The 17,931-nt window shown below is 50.6% G+C and overlaps 1 protein-coding gene across 1 annotated transcript in view; it reads left to right on the plus strand.

Annotated features, from left to right (window-relative positions):
- The window catches only part of DDX31 (DEAD-box helicase 31), a 59,699-nt gene that overhangs the window by 8,306 nt on the left and 33,462 nt on the right, over positions 1 to 17,931 (plus strand). Inside the window, 8 exon segments of the mRNA XM_081278711.1 lie at positions 4,922 to 4,966; positions 6,118 to 6,159; positions 6,891 to 6,955; positions 8,381 to 8,500; positions 8,617 to 8,723; positions 9,807 to 10,042; positions 10,667 to 10,843; positions 12,924 to 12,983. Coding sequence (XP_081134837.1) covers positions 4,922 to 4,966; positions 6,118 to 6,159; positions 6,891 to 6,955; positions 8,381 to 8,500; positions 8,617 to 8,723; positions 9,807 to 10,042; positions 10,667 to 10,843; positions 12,924 to 12,983 — 852 coding nt within the window.

Genomic DNA, 17,931 nt, shown 5'->3' on the forward strand with positions numbered 1-17,931 from the left:
GAGGGAGGTGAAATGGCCAAAGCCATGCAGCAGGGAGGTGGAGCCAGATTCCCATCGCATCTCTTTGGCTCCGGGGTCTCACTCTGTGGCCCTGCAAGGGTTTCATGGGACAGTTCAGCACTGGGCCTCTTTCTGTGCTTTCCACTTAACCAGCATCGACCTTCTGTAAGACCATCACTCAGTAAATGCCTCAGAATGACCTGATTTGCATCTGTCCACCCGTGCTCTGATCTCGAGTGTTGTCATTATGTGGAATCGTGCTGCAGCCTTTATTCTGAGTTCAGTGCCTTGTTGCTTTTGACCAGAGAGGCTGCACTTGGTGTTTACAGTGGCGGCTTGTTGGTTATAGGTGTGAACAAGAGCGTCTAGTCAGCCAGCGTGCAATCGGGCTGCCACAGGTTGCTGTTGCCTAGAATTCCTCCTCAACTGTGAAACACTTAATGCTGAGGCCAGAGGGCCAATGTGGGGCTTCTGTGGAGGCCAGTTAACTGCTCTGATCCATGGGCAGAGGCTTTTCTCCTCAATCCCAGCCCAGGGGACCGCAGATGCAGCCCCAGTCACTCGGTTGACAGAAGTGGTGAGACGTGAGACCAGAAATAGGAATGAGTGCCCAGAACAGGAAAAGAACAAGCAGTGGCTTTCTCTGGGGTTGGACATGGAGAATCAGAAGGGCGTCGGGCCTCCCTGATTTCAGGTGAGAAGAGAAGTAACATGGACTTGTGCTGGGCTCCAGGGACTAAGGTGTGTGACCGTGTGCCCAGGCGGGTACCAGGAGGTTATAAATTATTGAGTGAATAGGTAAATGGGAGAGGAGGAAAGCCTTTCCTTACAGGGGAACCCCGTGGGTGGATGTGGTGTTGTGTCTGGCAGGGCCACGGAAGGCTGTCCAGGCATGAGGTGCATGGAGGCTGAAGTGGGTGTCCATGAGGCACATCTTGGTGAAGGCAGTCGGAATTGTACAGCGGGAAGCCCAGGTGACCAGGTGTGTCATCCCCCAGAGCCACCTGAGGACAAGGCTCTTTGCTGGGTTTGCCACAAACACATAACCTGATTTAGTTGCAGGGAATCACCAGACAAATTAAGGGACAACCTACAAAATAACTGGCCAGTAGTCTTCAAAAGGGTGAAGGTCATGAGAATAAATACTAAAGAGCTGCCTCAGGTGGAAAGATGTGGGGGGTGGGACAGCGGAAGACCTGTGGTCCTGGGTTGCAGTCCAGCCAGGTTACAGGACGTTTATAGGTCAGTTGTTGGCGTTGAATAAGGTCTGTGGAGTAGTTGACAGCATGCAGCGTTAACCTCCTGGTTTCGGTAATCATCCTGGGGTTTTGACATTGATGGTGGGGGAACTGGGATAAGTTATGGGAATTCCTTGTACTATTTTTGCAATTTTTTTTTATAAGTTTGAAGCTATTTCAAAATGTGTAGGTTAAACATATATAAAGATGGTTGAAAGAAGAAACCGCCACAGTCATTCCCAGTGATAGGATGCTACGTAGCCCCTGGAAGTAACGTTCCTTAAGTTGCTGCCGTGAACTTGAGCAGTGTCTGGCTCAATGGAAGAAACACAGGTTACAAAGCAGCATGTCGTGGAACTCGAGTGTTGCAGACGCCGGCCCGTGTCTCTGCATAACCAGCTGAAGCGCAGCCGGCTGCTGAGCCGCACTCTGGGCAGGGGAACCAGGGCTGTCTCCTCCGGGACAACGACTTTGCCTATGGAGTGCTTCACAGCGGGCACGTCCCCACAATGTGCCCAGCGTTTCCTTGGCACACAGAGGAGAGGGGGACTCATGTGGCGCTCCTGTCTGAGGTCCACTCACTCACACACTGCGGAGCTCCTGCCAGTGGGGCTTTTCTTCACACCAGCCTGAGAGTTAGGGCACCGTGGGAGTTGGAATGAAGCCGCAGTTCTAACCCAGCTCTCATCTCAGACTGGGAAGTGAGGGCAAGACAAGATGGCCTATGTGTCAGGTGGACGGTGTGGGCAGCTCTGCTTCAATCCTAGGTCTGGGTGTACTTTTTTTGGGGTGTTGGGGATTGAACCCAGGGCCTTGTACATGCTGGGTGTGCTCTCTGCTGCCACTCCATGCCCAGCCCCCTGTGTCTCGGTGTTGTCCTGGTTTACCAGGAGCCACAGTCGGTGCCTGTCTCAGCCAACTGTGCCTGTGAGGCTTGAGCCCTGGGGCCTGGAGGTGGCCTCTCGTGTTCAGAACCACGAGCAGCAGCCCTTTTCTGTGCTCAGGGACTCTACCGCCATCAGCAGACCTTCTATTAAGACTGAAGTGTTTTATAGAAAAAGTTTCCAAGCCCCAATTTAAGTTACCAATTTCCAGGAGTATTCAGTGAAGTCTCTTGACATTCATTATAAAATGATTTGGCCTGTGACCTCTGGGGGCCCCAGGACTCCAGATATCAATTGCCTGGTGATGGACTAAGGGTGGTCCGCTGCTCAGAGCTTGCACCGTGTGGCTGTGCTGTGTGGTGTCACATCTATCCTGCTCTGCATGCCTGTGCCCTGCAAGGAGCTGGCCTCATCTCTGAGCAATGCTTTGTGAAGTGCCCCTGACCTCAAAGTGGCACTGCAGTATGGGCACATAGGGTCCTAGGGCAGATGACTTAAGTGTGAGCTCTAAATCCTTCTCTCCTGTAGGTAAATGTTTCCTGTGCAAAACACAAAAGCTCTGCTGGTGATTGAATTTGCCACTGGGTTTGCTCTGACTCATTGAGCATCTCTGCCCTCTCTGGGTGGGACCAAGGCCTGGGCAATGTTAGGGTAATTATTTAGATGCAATGTGTCTAAACAAAAAATTCAGAGTACCAAGAGTAGATGGAGTAAAAAGTCCTGCTCCCCTCTCCAGGAGCAGTGTGTGGCTAGGGAGGAGTGATGTGGCCTGCCAGGCTCTGGAGTCCCTTTCCGGGAGTATTTTTTGCATATTATGCAAATGTCTTCCCCTTTCCCTGTGAACTTTTTCATTTTTGTTTGATTCCGTACACGAATGGTTGCTTGTTACACATGAAGTTCTGTGCTGTGCTTTTGTTCATATTTGGGGGTTGGTTTCTTATCAGTTCCACATTGAGCTGCCTTTGTACTGGCTGCCTGGTATTCCATTATACATATGCATCATAAATCCCAGGCCATTCCCTCATTGGTTGATGGACCTGACATTATGTCCAGTAGAGCATGATAGCCAAGGCTATTGGTAGTACCCTACAGCCTCTAAAATATTCTGTGGCTTTTTACACCCGCATGCCTGTCCGCAGCAGCCATTCCTGTGCGTGGCCTTTGCCTTTCAGCATGGCAGCTAGTGCCAGAGCTGCCAGGTGTTCTGCCAGCTTGCCCTCCTGCCAGCAGGCTACATTGGTTCATGTTTGCTCACATCCTCATCAAAACTGTCTGCTGTTTTAGTATTGGTCATTTGATGGGGAAAATATTATATCGTAGTTTGAATTTGAGTTTTTTCAGGAATAAAGATGAACATTGCTGGGTGTGGTGGCTCACACCTGTAATCCCAGTGTTTTGGGAGGCTGAGGCAGGAGGATCATGAGTTCATAGCCAGCCTCAGTAATGGTGAGGCGCTAAGCAACTCATACCCTGTCTGTAAATAAAATTCAAAATAGGCCTGGGGATGTAGCTCAGTGGTCAAATGCCCCCCCCCCCAATATGACTACATATATGTAATAATCATATTTTTGAATTTTAGTTTTCATAAATTATTTGTTTTTCTATTTGAGTTATTGATCTTTTAATTGAATTATAGGCCTTCTAAAAAGATTATAGAGTTTCTGTAAAAGTTAAGGAAGTTACCCTCTTCTCTTCATTGTAGCATATTTTTCCCCTAGACTGTTACTCGATTCTTTATTTTACCTAGGTACATTTCTCCATTTTGAAGTTTTAGATTTTTAAGTAGTAAAACTTACCAGAATTTTCTTTATGATTTCTGAATTTTGTGTCATCTGTAAAAGTCCAACTTTAATGCCAGTTTTGTTTTTCTAACTTGATTATTTTTTTTCCAAAGGACTTTTGAATAATCCATTTTTTTATTTATTGGTATAAAATGGCCTTTGTATATTTTTCTAAATTTCCATATGTATTTGATTCTATTCTAGATTATTTGCTATTGCAATCTCTGTATATCACTATCATATTTTAAATTGCTTTGGCTTATAATTTACATGTGATATGTCTTCACAGACATCAGTTATTTGTACACGTGTACTTTTCCATATTTACCTTGACATCAGCTTGTCTTACTATGTATTTTATTATACATTCGCGCGCGCGCGCGCACACACACACACACACACATTTTTAAGGTGTCTCGTTAGTATTACGTCACATTTATGGATTGGTGTAAAGAGAATTAATTTAGTTATAATATTGAGTCTTCCTATCCAAAAATGGGGTACAACTTTACCTTTATTCAGATTTTATTTTATGCCCCTCGGTGGTGTTTTTAATTTTCTTCATGTAGATCTTGTACACTTTTAGGCTTTTTCTTTCCATCTTTTTTTGTTGCCATGGTAAGTGTGAAATTTCCCTTTATTGTGTTTTCTAGAAATCTGAAATAGACAGCTATTGATTTTTATTCTCTAATTTTGCATTCAGCTGCTGGACTTGAAATACCTTGTTTGCAGTTATTTTTTCAGTTGACTGAAGGTCTTTTTTTCCTAAGATGAGATAGCATCATCTGCTAATAAAGGTGGCTTTGCCTCCATCTTCCGGTGCTTCACATCTATTCCTTTGTTTTATCCAATTGCATGGGCCAGGAGCATGGCCTGCTAGCATGGTGTCCTGTGGTAGTGGGGTTGGGGGACATGCATGTTCCTTTCTCCCGTGAGTGTGCTTCTGGTGTCTCTCAGCAGGCCATCTGGAGGCTGGCCTTTGTTGGTCCTACTCATGGTCTCTCTTTCCGGTCCACAGCGCAGTGACGGTCCCTATGCTCTGGTTCTGGTGCCCACGAGGGAGGTGAGTGGCCGGTCATGTGGTGTTTCCTTGACAAGATGGTTTTATGGTTTTCTCCTACTGTGCTGACCACTGCATGCTTGACCCCCTACACAAGGACCATCCTTCTGGTTTCTATCAAGAAGAAAAGTTGAAGTACTTGTAGAAAATCAGAAGATAGGCATGGGAAGGCATTTCCTATTGTTTAAAAACTAACAGCATTATTAAATCTCTGTTCTTTTAAAGGAATTAAAAGAAACATTTTTATAAACAACTAATTAAAAAACAAAAACAGCTCTGGAATGAACCTTTTTTAAGAAGCTGTTGCTCCTAGAACTTCACTTACACCTGGAAGTCAGGCTGCAGTTTCTTCTTTGGTGGAACATAGTGACATAGTGGGTGTGTCTGCTTACAGAGTCAATTTCAGATTAAGGTGTCCGGTTCCTACCAAATGACCCCGCTGCCTGCGGAGACCTGGTGGTGGGGGGAGTTTCCATTGGCCTTTCTCACAGCTGCAGCCTCGTGCTCTGCTCATCGGCTTGGCCTGGGGACGGAGCGGGCACAGAGACTACCGAAATTTACTACATCGAGCTGGCTGCTTCACGAATCCTGAAGTGGAGGCATGTGTGTGTCTCCTTGGATAGCGGGATTCTGAGCCTGTTTACACCCATTTTTTTTACTGAGCCTGCTGGTTTGGTTTCGTGTGAGAATTTGGGGGTGGTTACCCACTGGGTCTTCAGATTCCCTGGCCCAGTTCTAGGACACAGCAGTCACCTCAGGTGAAGTCCCTAACGTGGGGCTGTAGCAGCCCCGCCCTGGTCGACCCTTCCCACACACCACCTTTCTCTGAGGAGAGCAGGACTCCGGCTGACTGTGTTGCCTTCTGCTCCATCAATGGCTCTGGGAGCTCGGGCCAGCAGAGGGAGCACAAAACTAGGTTTGCACGTGGCTGAGAAGTCCCCGCACTCTCTACCTCACCCCCAAACCAGCAGGCCGCCAGGCCAGCCTGGGACAGGTCTGTTTTCAGAGTAGGTTCTGTGTAAAGAACTTTTTTTCCCTGAGTCTTAACTTGAGGTCCACGCTCAGATCCTAATCATTTTAGATTATCTTAAAAAAAAAAAAAAAAACCAAAACTGGATGCTGTGCTCATGATCTATAACTTTTAATATTTGCAGCTGGCCCTGCAAAGCTTTGACACTGTCCAGAAGCTGCTTAAGGTAAGACAAGCCTTGAGTTCAGCCTTATCTTCTTTTCTGCCATGTTGAGGAAAGATTAATATACTTCAGTCTTTATTTTCAGAGAGGTCAGAAATTATTCTTGTCTCTCTCCTTCCTGGATATCTCAGCTTCTCTAGATATACTTTGTAGGTTTTTACGATTGAAACCTTTGTAACTATTGATTTCTAGCTTAGCTAAGTTACCAGTGTTTCCTGGAGCTTACAGTCCCACAGCCTGTTCATGGTAGCCACCAGCAAGCCATGTGCAGGGACTCCCAGGTGCAACCCTCAGGCCACCCAGTGGAGAGCAATACAAGGCCACTGTGGGGTCTGTTTAAGAAGGCAGAGGGAGGAGGTTTCAGAGGCAGAGCCTCTGACCCACCAGAGTCCATCATGAATTGATCTGTCCTTTATCAGAGGTGAGAAGTAGGGAAGGGTATCACTTGGGTTTTATTTTAGTACCCCCAGCCCTGCCAGAAAAAATTGACTTACTCAAATTTATATTCTCTTCAGGCTCCATGGGGAGAGGTGGGGGCTTGAATCATTTAGGAAGCTCACATTAGTGTCCTCTGGCGTCAGCAACTAGTTACGTAGCTGTGATCCCAGGACCTGTGTGCACATGACACCCCACACAGCAAGGAGGCTGTGTCCCCAACCCTGACCTCCTTAGGGACTACAACTTAGTCTCTGTTTTCAGGAAATGGGGCTTTGATTCTGTTCTGTTATCTGTAGCCATTCACCTGGATTGTACCTGGAGTATTGATGGGTGGAGAGAAGAGAAAATCAGAAAAGGCCAGGTAGGGGCGCTTGCTAGTTGTTCATCTGTTTGTCCTGTTTCTGTAGCAGGACATGGTCCTGCTGAACCTGGCTTCCAGCTGTGCTTCCTCTTCCCAGTGCTAGGATAGACCCAGCCCGGGGGAGGGGGGGTAGGGGTGGGGGTGAGGAGGGTTCCCTAGTTTGGATTTACAAAATCAAGATCTTAAGTTTACACAGTGCTTAGCAATATGCTTTTACACCTGCACACGTTGATTCCTAATCCTGTATTAGAACTTGTAGTGGGTTTCTGTAGAAAATTGTTAACAGGTAAATCCAAAATTGCACCTGTATTTTGAACACTTTTAGTAGTTACACTGAACTCTGTATGTAGTCTCTAAGTGAAGAGTAAATGTGAAACTTAACACCTAAAAAAGTATATTGATTAGGATTAGATGCAGCTGAAAATAGTAAAAACAGTGATAGCACAGACAATATAGGAGTTTTCTCTTTCACATGCAACAAGTCTGGTGGACTAGGCCAGGGCTGGCCTGGTGCGCCAGTGTCAGAACCCAGGCTCCTTCCTTGTTTTGTATGCCCTTTGTTTCCAAGGTAACCTCTTAGTCTAGGACAGGAGCTGGAGCTCCAGCCATCATATCTAGTCCTTGTCATCAGTAACAGGAGATCATTACTCCTCTCTCCATAGGTACTTTTTGACTTACACACTCTGCCTTTTTATCCTATTGCTAGGACATGGCATAATACCATACTTTATTGAAAGGAAAGCTTAAAAACATACCGAGCTAAAAATTGTATTGTTTATGGAGTAATGGGATATAATGGTTGTTTGGGGAGTGAGAAATGAGATTTATTCTACATGGTCTATGGGGCAAAGCTTAAGCCCCTCTAATGGAAATTAAGGGTTCAGTATAAGAAAGAACATTCTAGGGGCTGGGGATGTGGCTCAAGCGGTAGCACGCTCGCCTGGCATGCGTGCGGCCCGGGTTCGATCCTCAGTACCACATACAAAGATGTGATGTCCTCCGAAAACTAAAAAATAAATATTAAAATTAAAAAAAAAAAAAAAAAAAAAAAAGAAAGAAAGAACATTCTAGCAATTAGAGCTCACTGGCACAGGAAGTGCAGCTTTCCCAGCTGGGGGGTTCCTGGTCACTGACACCTTCCAGAACCGGCTGGATGCTATCCACAGAGTGTGTTAGCAGACATCGACGAGTCAGATACCCAGCACTGGATCCTGTTGACGACTCTTCAAAGTAAAGGTTTAATGACTGGAATGTGATTTTAGATCTTAATAGGCACATTCTGTCTTCCTGTCTGCTTGTCACTGTGTTTGGCCGTGACTTCGGCTGTGGCACATTGGTGCTATACATGAAGTTAGTCTACCTCCTTTGTCTTTCCTGTGTTTTCTGTTTGATTTACTTTCTCTTATGATATATAATTTTAAACAGGCTCCGCAAAGGAATAAACATCCTTATCTCAACCCCTGGGCGTCTGGTGGATCACATAAAATCCACAAAGAACATTCATTTCAAACGGATGCAGTGGCTGATTTTGGATGAGGCAGATAGGTGAGTCTCCTCTGGGAAGCATGGAGGGGAAGCTGTTTCTGCTCTCCTCCAGGCAGCCACTGGCCTGGTATCACACGCACTCTCACGTAGATTAAATTCCTTTCTTATGATCACAGAATCCTGGACTTGGGTTTTGAAAAGGATGTCACAGTGATACTCAATGCTGTAAATGCCCAGTGCCAGAAGCGACAGAACGTCTTACTGTCCGCCACGCTCTCAGAAGGTGCATTGAAAAAGAGCTGAGGTCCTGGGGGGCCCAGGGAGGACTGGTTGTTTGCTGGTACTGATGCCCAAGCTCAGAAAGAGGGGAGGAATGTCCCGAGAGTACCACTTCCAGACCATTCTGTATTCCCCACCACTTCCAGCTATCCAGGGCCTAGGGCAGGGGAGTAAGGGCAGGTCCCACCCAGCTCCAGGGTCATTGCAGGTGGGAAGGAGGAGAAAAGGCTGCCCACCGCTGGCCTATCGTCTCCCAGGGTTTCACTGAAGTTGCAACCAGAGGGAGCAGGGCCTCTGTTCTAAAAAATGGTGGTGTGCATGCTGGGCGGGTGCTCTGCCCGAGTGGCACCCAAGTCTTCCAGGTGTGGCTTTTAATGTAATCCTCCTACTTCTTTCTCCCACCCTCATGGGGTGGAAATTCTTAGCTCTTCTGCAGATGGGAGAACTAAGGCTTGGAAACATGGGACCACTCCAGCAGGCTCACCTGCATAGGGAGGCCACAGCCCTGCTTCCTTGGTCACAGTTTGCTGAGCCAGGCGTCACTCCACAAAAAAAGCATCCTGTGGTCCAGTAAATAAGTTTAGGAAATGACCACCAGCTCCCCTCCTGGGAGACTCATGGTGCAAACACACTCGAGTCCTGAGAAGGCCTATGGCCAGGAAGTCTGTGGCACTGTTTTGATCTAAAACTTACTTGACCCAAGAACCTTGGGTGGCAGTGGAGTGGATGCAGACATCCTTTGGTACCTTCTGGATGATCTCCTCTTGGGGAGAGTTCAGAACATACAGACAGGTGTGGGCATTGGGCTGTGGACTGCCCCACCAAAGTGGCATTAGGACAGATCAGTGCTGGGACGTCAATCTACTTATTTTTATGGTTTTGGAGATTGAAAACGGGTGCTCTATCACTGAGCCACATTTATTTATTTTTGAGATAGGATAATGCTTAGTTACTTAGGGCCTTGCTGAGGCTGGTCTTGAACTTGTGATCCTCCTGCCTCAGTCTCCTGAGTTGCTGGGATTTGGTGGGTGTTTGGGGGTATGAATGTATGAACCATTTCTGTTGTCCTCCTCACTTTTTGTCCAAGGTGTAGCACGGCTAGCTGATATCAGTTTGCACAATCCAGTCAGTATTTCTGTTCTGGACAAAAGTCATGACCAGTCTAACCCAAAGGACCAAGTGACCCAGGACGTCACTCCTCCCCAAGCTGCTGACCAGCTGGGTGGCTTTGCCATACCAGAGAGTCTCGACCAGCATGTGGCACTGGTGCCCAGCAAACTGCGACTTGTGTGCCTTGCAGCCTTCCTCCTCCAAAAGGGCAAGGTACGACTGGCCAGACTTGGCCCCGTGGGGAAGGGACACTGTTTGGTTTGCGCCAGGCGTTGAGAGCAGTGGGTTGCGGAGACACACGTGCATGCGCGCACGCAGAAAGCAGACCTTGATACATCTCCTTTCAATCAGAGGTTCCAGGGTGGTGGTAAGGAGCTGGAGGTAGCGGTAGTCATGGTGTTCAGGTTGAAATCTGAGTACCTTCCCGGATTGAGTGTGGGAAGGCCATGGCCATGTCAAAGACGCGTAGGAGCTGCTGCTCCTGGGCCTCGGTGCTGGTGCCGTGTACCCATCAGCTTCAGGTGCTGGCTCGCCCTGCGCTGTGAGAAGGGGAGATTGCAGGACTTGGGATGAGGCTTCAAATTTATTTATGCATAGAGGACCGCAGTGGGTAGTATTGCATGTGATGAGCACTGAGCAAAGAAAGGCCGGAGATGGGGGGTGAGCTGTATCATTTTCCTTCCCTGTGTTCTTCGTAGAGTGGAGTATCAATTTTTTCTCTTGAGTAATTGAAAGCTCTGTCACCAAATCGGGGCCGGCATGATCCTGTACTTTAGAAGAGCTCATTTGATCCCAAACACCTTAAAAACTGCGCTTCTCCCCATGGTTCTGACACAGCTGGAGCAGGACCAGAAGGTGATCGTCTTCTTCTCGAGCTGCGAGCTGGTGGAGTTCCACTACCACCTCTTCCTGCAGACCCTGCTGAACCGCCTGCGGGCCCCAGCCCCTGGGCAGCTGCCCTCTGCCTCACCGCAACTGGCATTCCTACGGCTGCACGGCAACATGGCGCAGGAGGTGAGCGCCCGGCCCACAGCAGACTGCAGAAAATAGGGGCCCACCAGGTGGGCATGGGCGAGGGTCCCGTGGTTCTGCTTGCTCTTGCTCCGGAAGCCCACTCCTTCCACCTGAGAGCTTCCCGGCCCAGCTTGGCCCGAGTCTACCCTAGCCAGCTGTTACAGCAACAGAGTGCCACTAAGTAGCTGGCACCAGGGAAGGGTTTTGCCTTTTTAGTACCCAGTGTGTAATTAGGGCTTGATGTCTTCAAATTAAGAGCATTAATGGAGCTAAACTGTGGATCCCATATGGCACTGCTGAGCACGGCTGCTGCCATTGTCAACAAGACGCAGCGCCGCACGCTGGACGCTGGGATGGGAGGGTCCAGCGCACCACAGGGCTCCAGCCGTTCTTCTCGGAGAGTAGGACTCATGCTCGTGAGGAAGAGTGCCCTGTCTTCCTGGTCTCAGATGCTTAGTCCTACATGTCAGGAGGTCAGGGCAGAGTAGGGGAGAGGCGTGCTTGCCGGAGCTGGGGAGGGGAGGACAAGCGGGCCTGGAAGGGGGGCCATCTTGTCCTCGAGGTGGGAGCAAGGTTACCTGGAGCATAGGAGGTAAGAAAGGGAGGAGGGAAACCATAACACACCACAGTGTCGGGGCTCAGTGGTGGGGGCCCCCATGGGAAGCACTGGGCTCACTGACACCCCTCACCACCACCCCCAAACCAGAGCAGCTCATAGCACTCTGAGGCGTGAACGGCCTGATGAGGTCTTAAACAAGGCCATTCCCTCTTTGTCCTCTTTGTTTTCATAGCTCAGGAAATGGAGGCTCAAAACAGTGGCCTTATTCAAGGTCACTGGTGGACTCAGCTTATTTGCCACCAGATTACATAGAGGTCCCTCAATTTCCAGCCTTTGTGAGTTTTATTAGCCGTTGATTTTTATCTTCCGCTGAGTCGAGGCTATTGGTTCCGTTAGTCTTCTGGGCCTGTTTTCACAGAGAGGTTCTGCAGGGCGGGGCCGAGGGGCTGCGGCTGCACCTGGAGACCTCTGGGTATTGATAGTGCAGGCTTCCATAATGGGGCGGCACCAGCATGGCGCGCGCCCTGGGCCCCCCGGAGGCAGAGTGCTGTGTTCTGGTCCTGTTCTATCTTTGGCCACCTGTGAGACCTCAGGTCGTCCCTCTGCCTATGGCGCTGTCTGTGAGCTGGGGACGCAGAAGCACTGCACAAGTCCCTCTTGGCGCGCTTGGGCTCACAGGGCCGCCCTCGCATTGTTCTTTTTCAGGAGTAGTTTGGCTTTTTATGCAGCTTAACGACTGTCAACCTTTTACTGATGTTATGTTATTATGGATTTGGCTTTCATAGCCTCCCATGGCTAGGTGGAGGACAGGAGGTGGGGACCCTGCCTCCCATTTTAAATAGTCCCAGTTCCCTCTTCCTGGCCCCTGCCCCTGAGCAGTCTCCCTGGGTGCTTGACGTCCCAGACGAGTCTGTGAGCGCCAGCCGGGAGCACCTGCTGGGAGGAGAGGCTGGGGGGGGGGGGCTGCTGCCAGCACCAGGCCCGGGTTCGTCCCTTCCCCAGCCTAAGTACATCTGTCCTGTCTTCAAGACGTTTTCTCTGGCTTTCAGGAAATTTGCTGAATTTGAGGCTACGATGTAATCAGTAAAAATCATGCTTATAGAGACTGCCACACAGTTGGCTGGACAGTGACCTGTCCATGTTAAGGTCTGAGCACCAACCCCCCAACACAGCCTGGTTCACCATGGCGTGGCCTTTCCGTGTGTGCCCCTCAGGCAGGTTTCACAACCTCTCGCTGCCTCCATTGTCCGTCTGGAGAGGGAGTGAGGCTCGGCCTTCACAGGATTGTCATCAGCATGGATGAAGGACGCGTGCCCCAGTTGTGGGTTTCCTGAGGTGTGCTGTCACTAAAGCCTGCTCTGATACCAGGTCTTGGAGTTCAGCTTGATGTCTTCCTTTTTCCTGCTAAACCTCTCTGTGCCTAAAAGTAGAGCAGTAGGAAGGCAGGAATTCACAGAAGTCGTAGCTTTCCTTGGTGGCATTAGCTTGGTGTCATGAGGCCCTTTGTTCTTTGTTTTGCAGGAGAGAACATCGGTGTTCCAGGAATTCTCACGTTCCAGAACGGGCATCCTCCTCTGCACGGTACGTAGCGCTCTGCGCTTGCGTGGGGCTCGTCTGGGCTGGGGACGTGGCCAGCTCCTCGGGGGCAGTGATGTGGCTGCTCTCCTACACCTCTAGTTGCCGCTGTGCAGGAGATTTGGCGACTTGGTCACTAATAGTGGCAGCTGTTAGTCTGAAAATGTGTGAATTGTGGTGATTTCTATCCACCAAAAACTTGTAAATTACAGCTATCGGGAGTCATTAGAGCTGAGAAAGTCTTTCCGCAGCAGAAGTGACTGCTCACCTCTGCTCACCTTTTTAAAGGAAATAGATGCTCTTGGACAGCTCCGTTTGCAGTTGTCCAGAATTGGCATTTGCCTGTGATCTTCAGGACCAGGTGACTGGGCCTCAGTGGGCCCTCCACACAGCATGGGCTTTTTTAATCTCTTGTGCTCTCAAGATTGAGAACCACACCTTAAATGATCCCTCCTCTCTGGGGACTCACTTGACCATGATGTCACTCTCTCCCAAGAGGAGATGCCTTCTCTGCTCATGCCACATTGGATGGCATAACATGACCCTGTGTAGTTGCGCAGGAGTCCCGCGTGTGCATTGAGGAAGTGCAGCATGCGTGCGGGGTGTGCTGCGAGCGCGGCCTGGAGGAGAGCAGCCTGGAGCCGCTCCCCTTGCTCAGCAAAGCACTTGCTTTTTGAGGAGCTCCTGCTGTGTGTTCAGTTTTGAAGGTAGGAGAGACTGTGTTCTTTTTAAGCTTGGGCGAGTGCAGCTTTGTCTGTGTGAGTTTGTTGTGCTTGTTTAACAGAAGCTCTTCCTGGAGACTGCTTGGTGCAGTGCTGTTCTCACACAGGCATGGCAGAGGCTTGCCTGTGTGCGGCACTCAGAGCTGAGAAGCTTCTAGAATGTGTGCCTCCTGGGAGGCCAGCTGTGTCCGTCCTTCAGCCAGCTCCCCAGGCAGATACCGGAATTTGTTCCTAAACCAGCGTTAGGCTGGGGTGTGGTTCGGTGCTAGAGCACCTGCTTGTTCAAGGTCCCGGGTTCCATCCCAGTACCATAATCAACAAACAAAGGAATAGACCATCTTGAAATATCTAAAGATCCAGTCCAAATGGTCTGTTGATAAGGACACTGGGAATCCATGTCATGCAGCAGTGGTATTGTCCCAGGGCCTGTACCTCACACGCCTCGCCCCTTTCTCTCTACCTCCCAGCCCAACCTGCCCCTCTTTAAATTCCTTGAATGTGCCTTGAGAAGTGTTAGGTACTTTTCCTTTTGCCTCCAGTACCCAGACTGACTGGCCTGAGCCTGATATGGGTCAGAGCCTGTGTTTCGCCGCCTCAGAAGGCGGAGCCCCAGGTGCCTTGGCTGTCCCAGGGCCTCCCATGCCTGCTCACTTCTCTTCCACATGTGGCTGGGCGTTGCCGGGTCACAGGCTCCATGAAGACATGCAGTGCATTCTCCTTCATCCCGGAGTCACCCACAGAGCAGGCACTGCCTATGGTTGGCTGGTGCATGGGTGGGGCCAGGAGCTCGTGTCAAGGACCACCAGTGCATGCCGCTGTCTAAACAGGCACACTTAGCCACAGCACGCTCCTGCTGTCCGCTTGGTGGTGTGTGAGGCTGAGTGGTACAGGTAGTTTCTCTGGGAGCAGTAGGAACCTTGCTGGAGGGATGTAGGTGGGGCTGTGTACAGAGCATTGTCTCCTGGTCCATTAAGTTCCTGGATTGTCCTGGGGACATTGTTGAGGCTCCCAGTACACATAAGCATCGTGCTTTAGGGAAATGGGCGAGCACAGGTCTCAAAGCTGTTTTTTTAGTAGCCCTAGGTGGAAAGTAGACCATTCTTTCTGAAATGTCATTTCTCACTAGGTCAAAGCATATGATCGCTTTTCCTGTTCTTCCTGGCTGCTACCTGCAGTCAAGTGATATCAGCCAGACAAAAAGCACGAGCCCGAGCCCTAGCCCCCTGCCAGCCTGGTGACGAGTGCACAGCCAGCTGCCTGCCCGCAGCCTGATCTCCTAAAGTCTGTGGTTGAGGTCCCCGGCTTCCTGGTCACTTCCAGTGCCACACCTTCCGCCACAGCCTGCGCTGCCCCTGGCCCTGCAGAGGTGACTGGAGAGTGCCGAGCCGGGTGAGCCCAGGTGCTGGTGCTGGTGCACTCTTATTCACTCCGTGTTCCTGCCACTCCTGCTGTGTCTGTTGGCTTTCCTTTGACACTTCTGTGTTGGAGAACCACAGGGTACGTGAGGCACACACGCCGTGCTAGATCGTCTTGGGTGGGGCGGCACTGTCACTCTGCATCCTTTAGGCAGCCTGTTGCTTGCCAGGCTATCTGAAGGCTCCCCAGGAACCTCCTCGGTGCTAATGAGGAACGAGGCTGCGTCAGAATGAGGCAGATGGAGAACTGGCTTTGTCTGATAAAGGGGACTCATGTTGTTAATTGTTGCATCGGGATTTTTCTCTCCTTCATACTGTACCTTTGGCCATTTTAATGTATCATCCCAATACCTTTTAACAAGGCCGGAGAAGACAGTGTCTGCCAATGTGGAAGTGGAGATGGAACCACACACGCTCCTTCCTTCGCCCTCTTTCCCTTACTCCTAGGAGCAATTAAGGGCGGTGAGTTGTTGGTGTCCATGATGTTCATCCTAAAGCAAGGGCCTCGGGCCCCAGGCAGCCCTCCTGAGACCAGGTCCAGGCCTTTGTAGCCTGACTGTTGGGAAGTGCTGGACTGTGTCCAGATGGAGCTGAGGCAGAACTGAAGTGTGGTCAGGGAAGGAGAACACTTGCCAAGAGAAGAAGCCTTCACACGTTGGCAATGTGAGAAGCCAGATTAAGAAGGGAGTTAGGGATAAGTAGGAAGGAGTCATTGGAAAGTTCCAGTCCTGCTTTCCCAAGTGGAACTGGGAGCAAAGAAATCAAATGTAAAACATTGAACTATCTTCAAAATAACGGCTGCTGTATAGTGAGGTACCAGCCCACAGCCAGGGAAGGAGCCTGGTCTGTGGACCGCTGCGCTGGGGCTTTGGCAGAGGGAAGAGTGCAGGAAAGGGGGTCTGGCTCAGACCAGGCCTTCTCTTGGTGCATTGGCTGTCCATGGTGGCCCCTGGGAAGTGGAGCACAGAGACCTCCTCTCCAGGAGGGACAGGCCTGGGTTGGGCAGCTCTAGGTTGTCCAACACGTGTGCTGCTTTCCTTCACCTCCCTCCGCCTCCTGGGCATTTTTCTGCTTGGAACGCTGTCGCTCTTAATTTCCTGTCCTCCTGGGGAAGTTCCGCTGTGCCAGGCGGCTAGGAGACAAAGGAGCTGAGGTGTAGGAGTCGCGGGAGTGTCAGTGCAGCACCCCTCACACTGTAGACTTCTTGCTCTTCTGGGGCGTGCTTGTTGGGTACAGTGGGTCTTGCGTTCTGTTTCACTGGTGTTCACGGAGGATCATCTGGAGATGGGTCGCTGTTTACTCAGTCACGCTAACTCATGTTGCCAGTTTTTTGGCGGCTCCAGCCAAGCTCTCTCGCCTCTGACAGCTCTGCACTCTCCCCTTCCTCCTCTGATTACGCAGCCCAATCTGTCACCCGGACAGCGGGGGCCTGTACCCTGCTGATGGCTTTCCACACACGGCAGTAATGACTTTTGGCAGGCCGGGAAGGCGTCAGAGGCGTGTTTGCTGCGTCCCTTCTCAGAGAGGCAGCAGGCCCCCTCTCCCTGTTAGTAAAAGTGCTTTGCGAGGTTCTTGGGTAAATAAATGAGTCATTTTAATCCAACTGACAGCCTGGCACCTGAGCAGGCTGCCTTCCATCTGTACTCCTGGGTCTCATGGAGGCAGCCAGTTGTCAAGCCCGGGCCCTCAAGGCCTTGCTGGTGAGTGTCTTTCAGAACTGACTTTAGCGATTCTTTTGCCCTAATTAGGTTAGAGGGATGGAATGGGCGGCGGCTGGACTCGCATTCTGAGAGCAGGCCGCACACCGCGACCTTGGGAGTCTCCAGCAATCTTTGGTTCCTGTTGATCTGGGGCTGCTGGCTGGAGCATCTGGGAAGATGGAGCATCTCCTGCTTTCCGAGGTCCCTGCCCAGGATGCTGGGTGGGTTCTGATGGGGCAGAAGAGTGCAAAGGGGCTTGGGTTGCCACCGCCTAATCCCCACCATCTTCCTTCCTGACAGGAGGCAGGACACACGTGCACAGAGTTGAGGTCCTTTTTTCACATAAACTGTCTGATGCGCTCTCCACGGCAGCCTCATGAGACAGAGAGGGCTGTGCTCTAGCCTCTGTGTGGGTGACCACTTGAGGCTCAACTGACTTGACCCTGCTAAGCCAGTGGCCATCCTCCCTGTTCTGGACCACATGACCTTCCTCCTCAGCTCCTCCTCACTCTCTGGTAGCCACGGCTGAGCATGTTCGAAAGAAGCACTCACGGCAGTGTTGGCTCAGATCTGGGCAAGAGCCCAGCAGTGGGCAGCGCCACCCATGCCAGGCAGCAGGACCCAGGAAGGCAGTGTCAGCCAGCGGTGCAGGGCTGGACCCCACCTTCAAGCAGGCTGCCGCTCCCCCCGCCACTCGCCTGTCAGTGTGTAGGCGCAGGGAACTTCCCGCGGGTCGTGGCTGGCTTTGTTTTATCCAAGTTTCCTGATGGAAGTACTGAACCATCGAGCGTTAAATGTTTTACAAGGCCTATCTGTAGAGCTCAGGAGCCCCTTACCTGCAGAGCACTTAATAAGAGAAGTCGTTTCCTAACAAGAGCTTTGCAGGTGGGAGAGTCTGTCAGCTTTCCTGAAGCCATCGACTGTTGGTGTAGCCAAGCCGGTCCTCTCCTCTCAGATGGGAACACTCAGAACATCCTCTCTTGGGGCACTTGTGCCATCTGAAAACACTGCGGGTGGTTGACACACCTGTGTGCCAGCCTCTGCTTGCACACTTACAGGCGCAGCCTAGCACACTCCAAGGGAACTAGGAGTTCTCAGAGCGAGTAGAGAAGGTGGT

The sequence above is a fragment of the Spermophilus citellus genome (genome assembly GCF_964194105.1).
Source record: "Spermophilus citellus genome assembly, chromosome: 2".
NCBI lineage: Eukaryota > Metazoa > Chordata > Mammalia > Rodentia > Sciuridae > Spermophilus > Spermophilus citellus.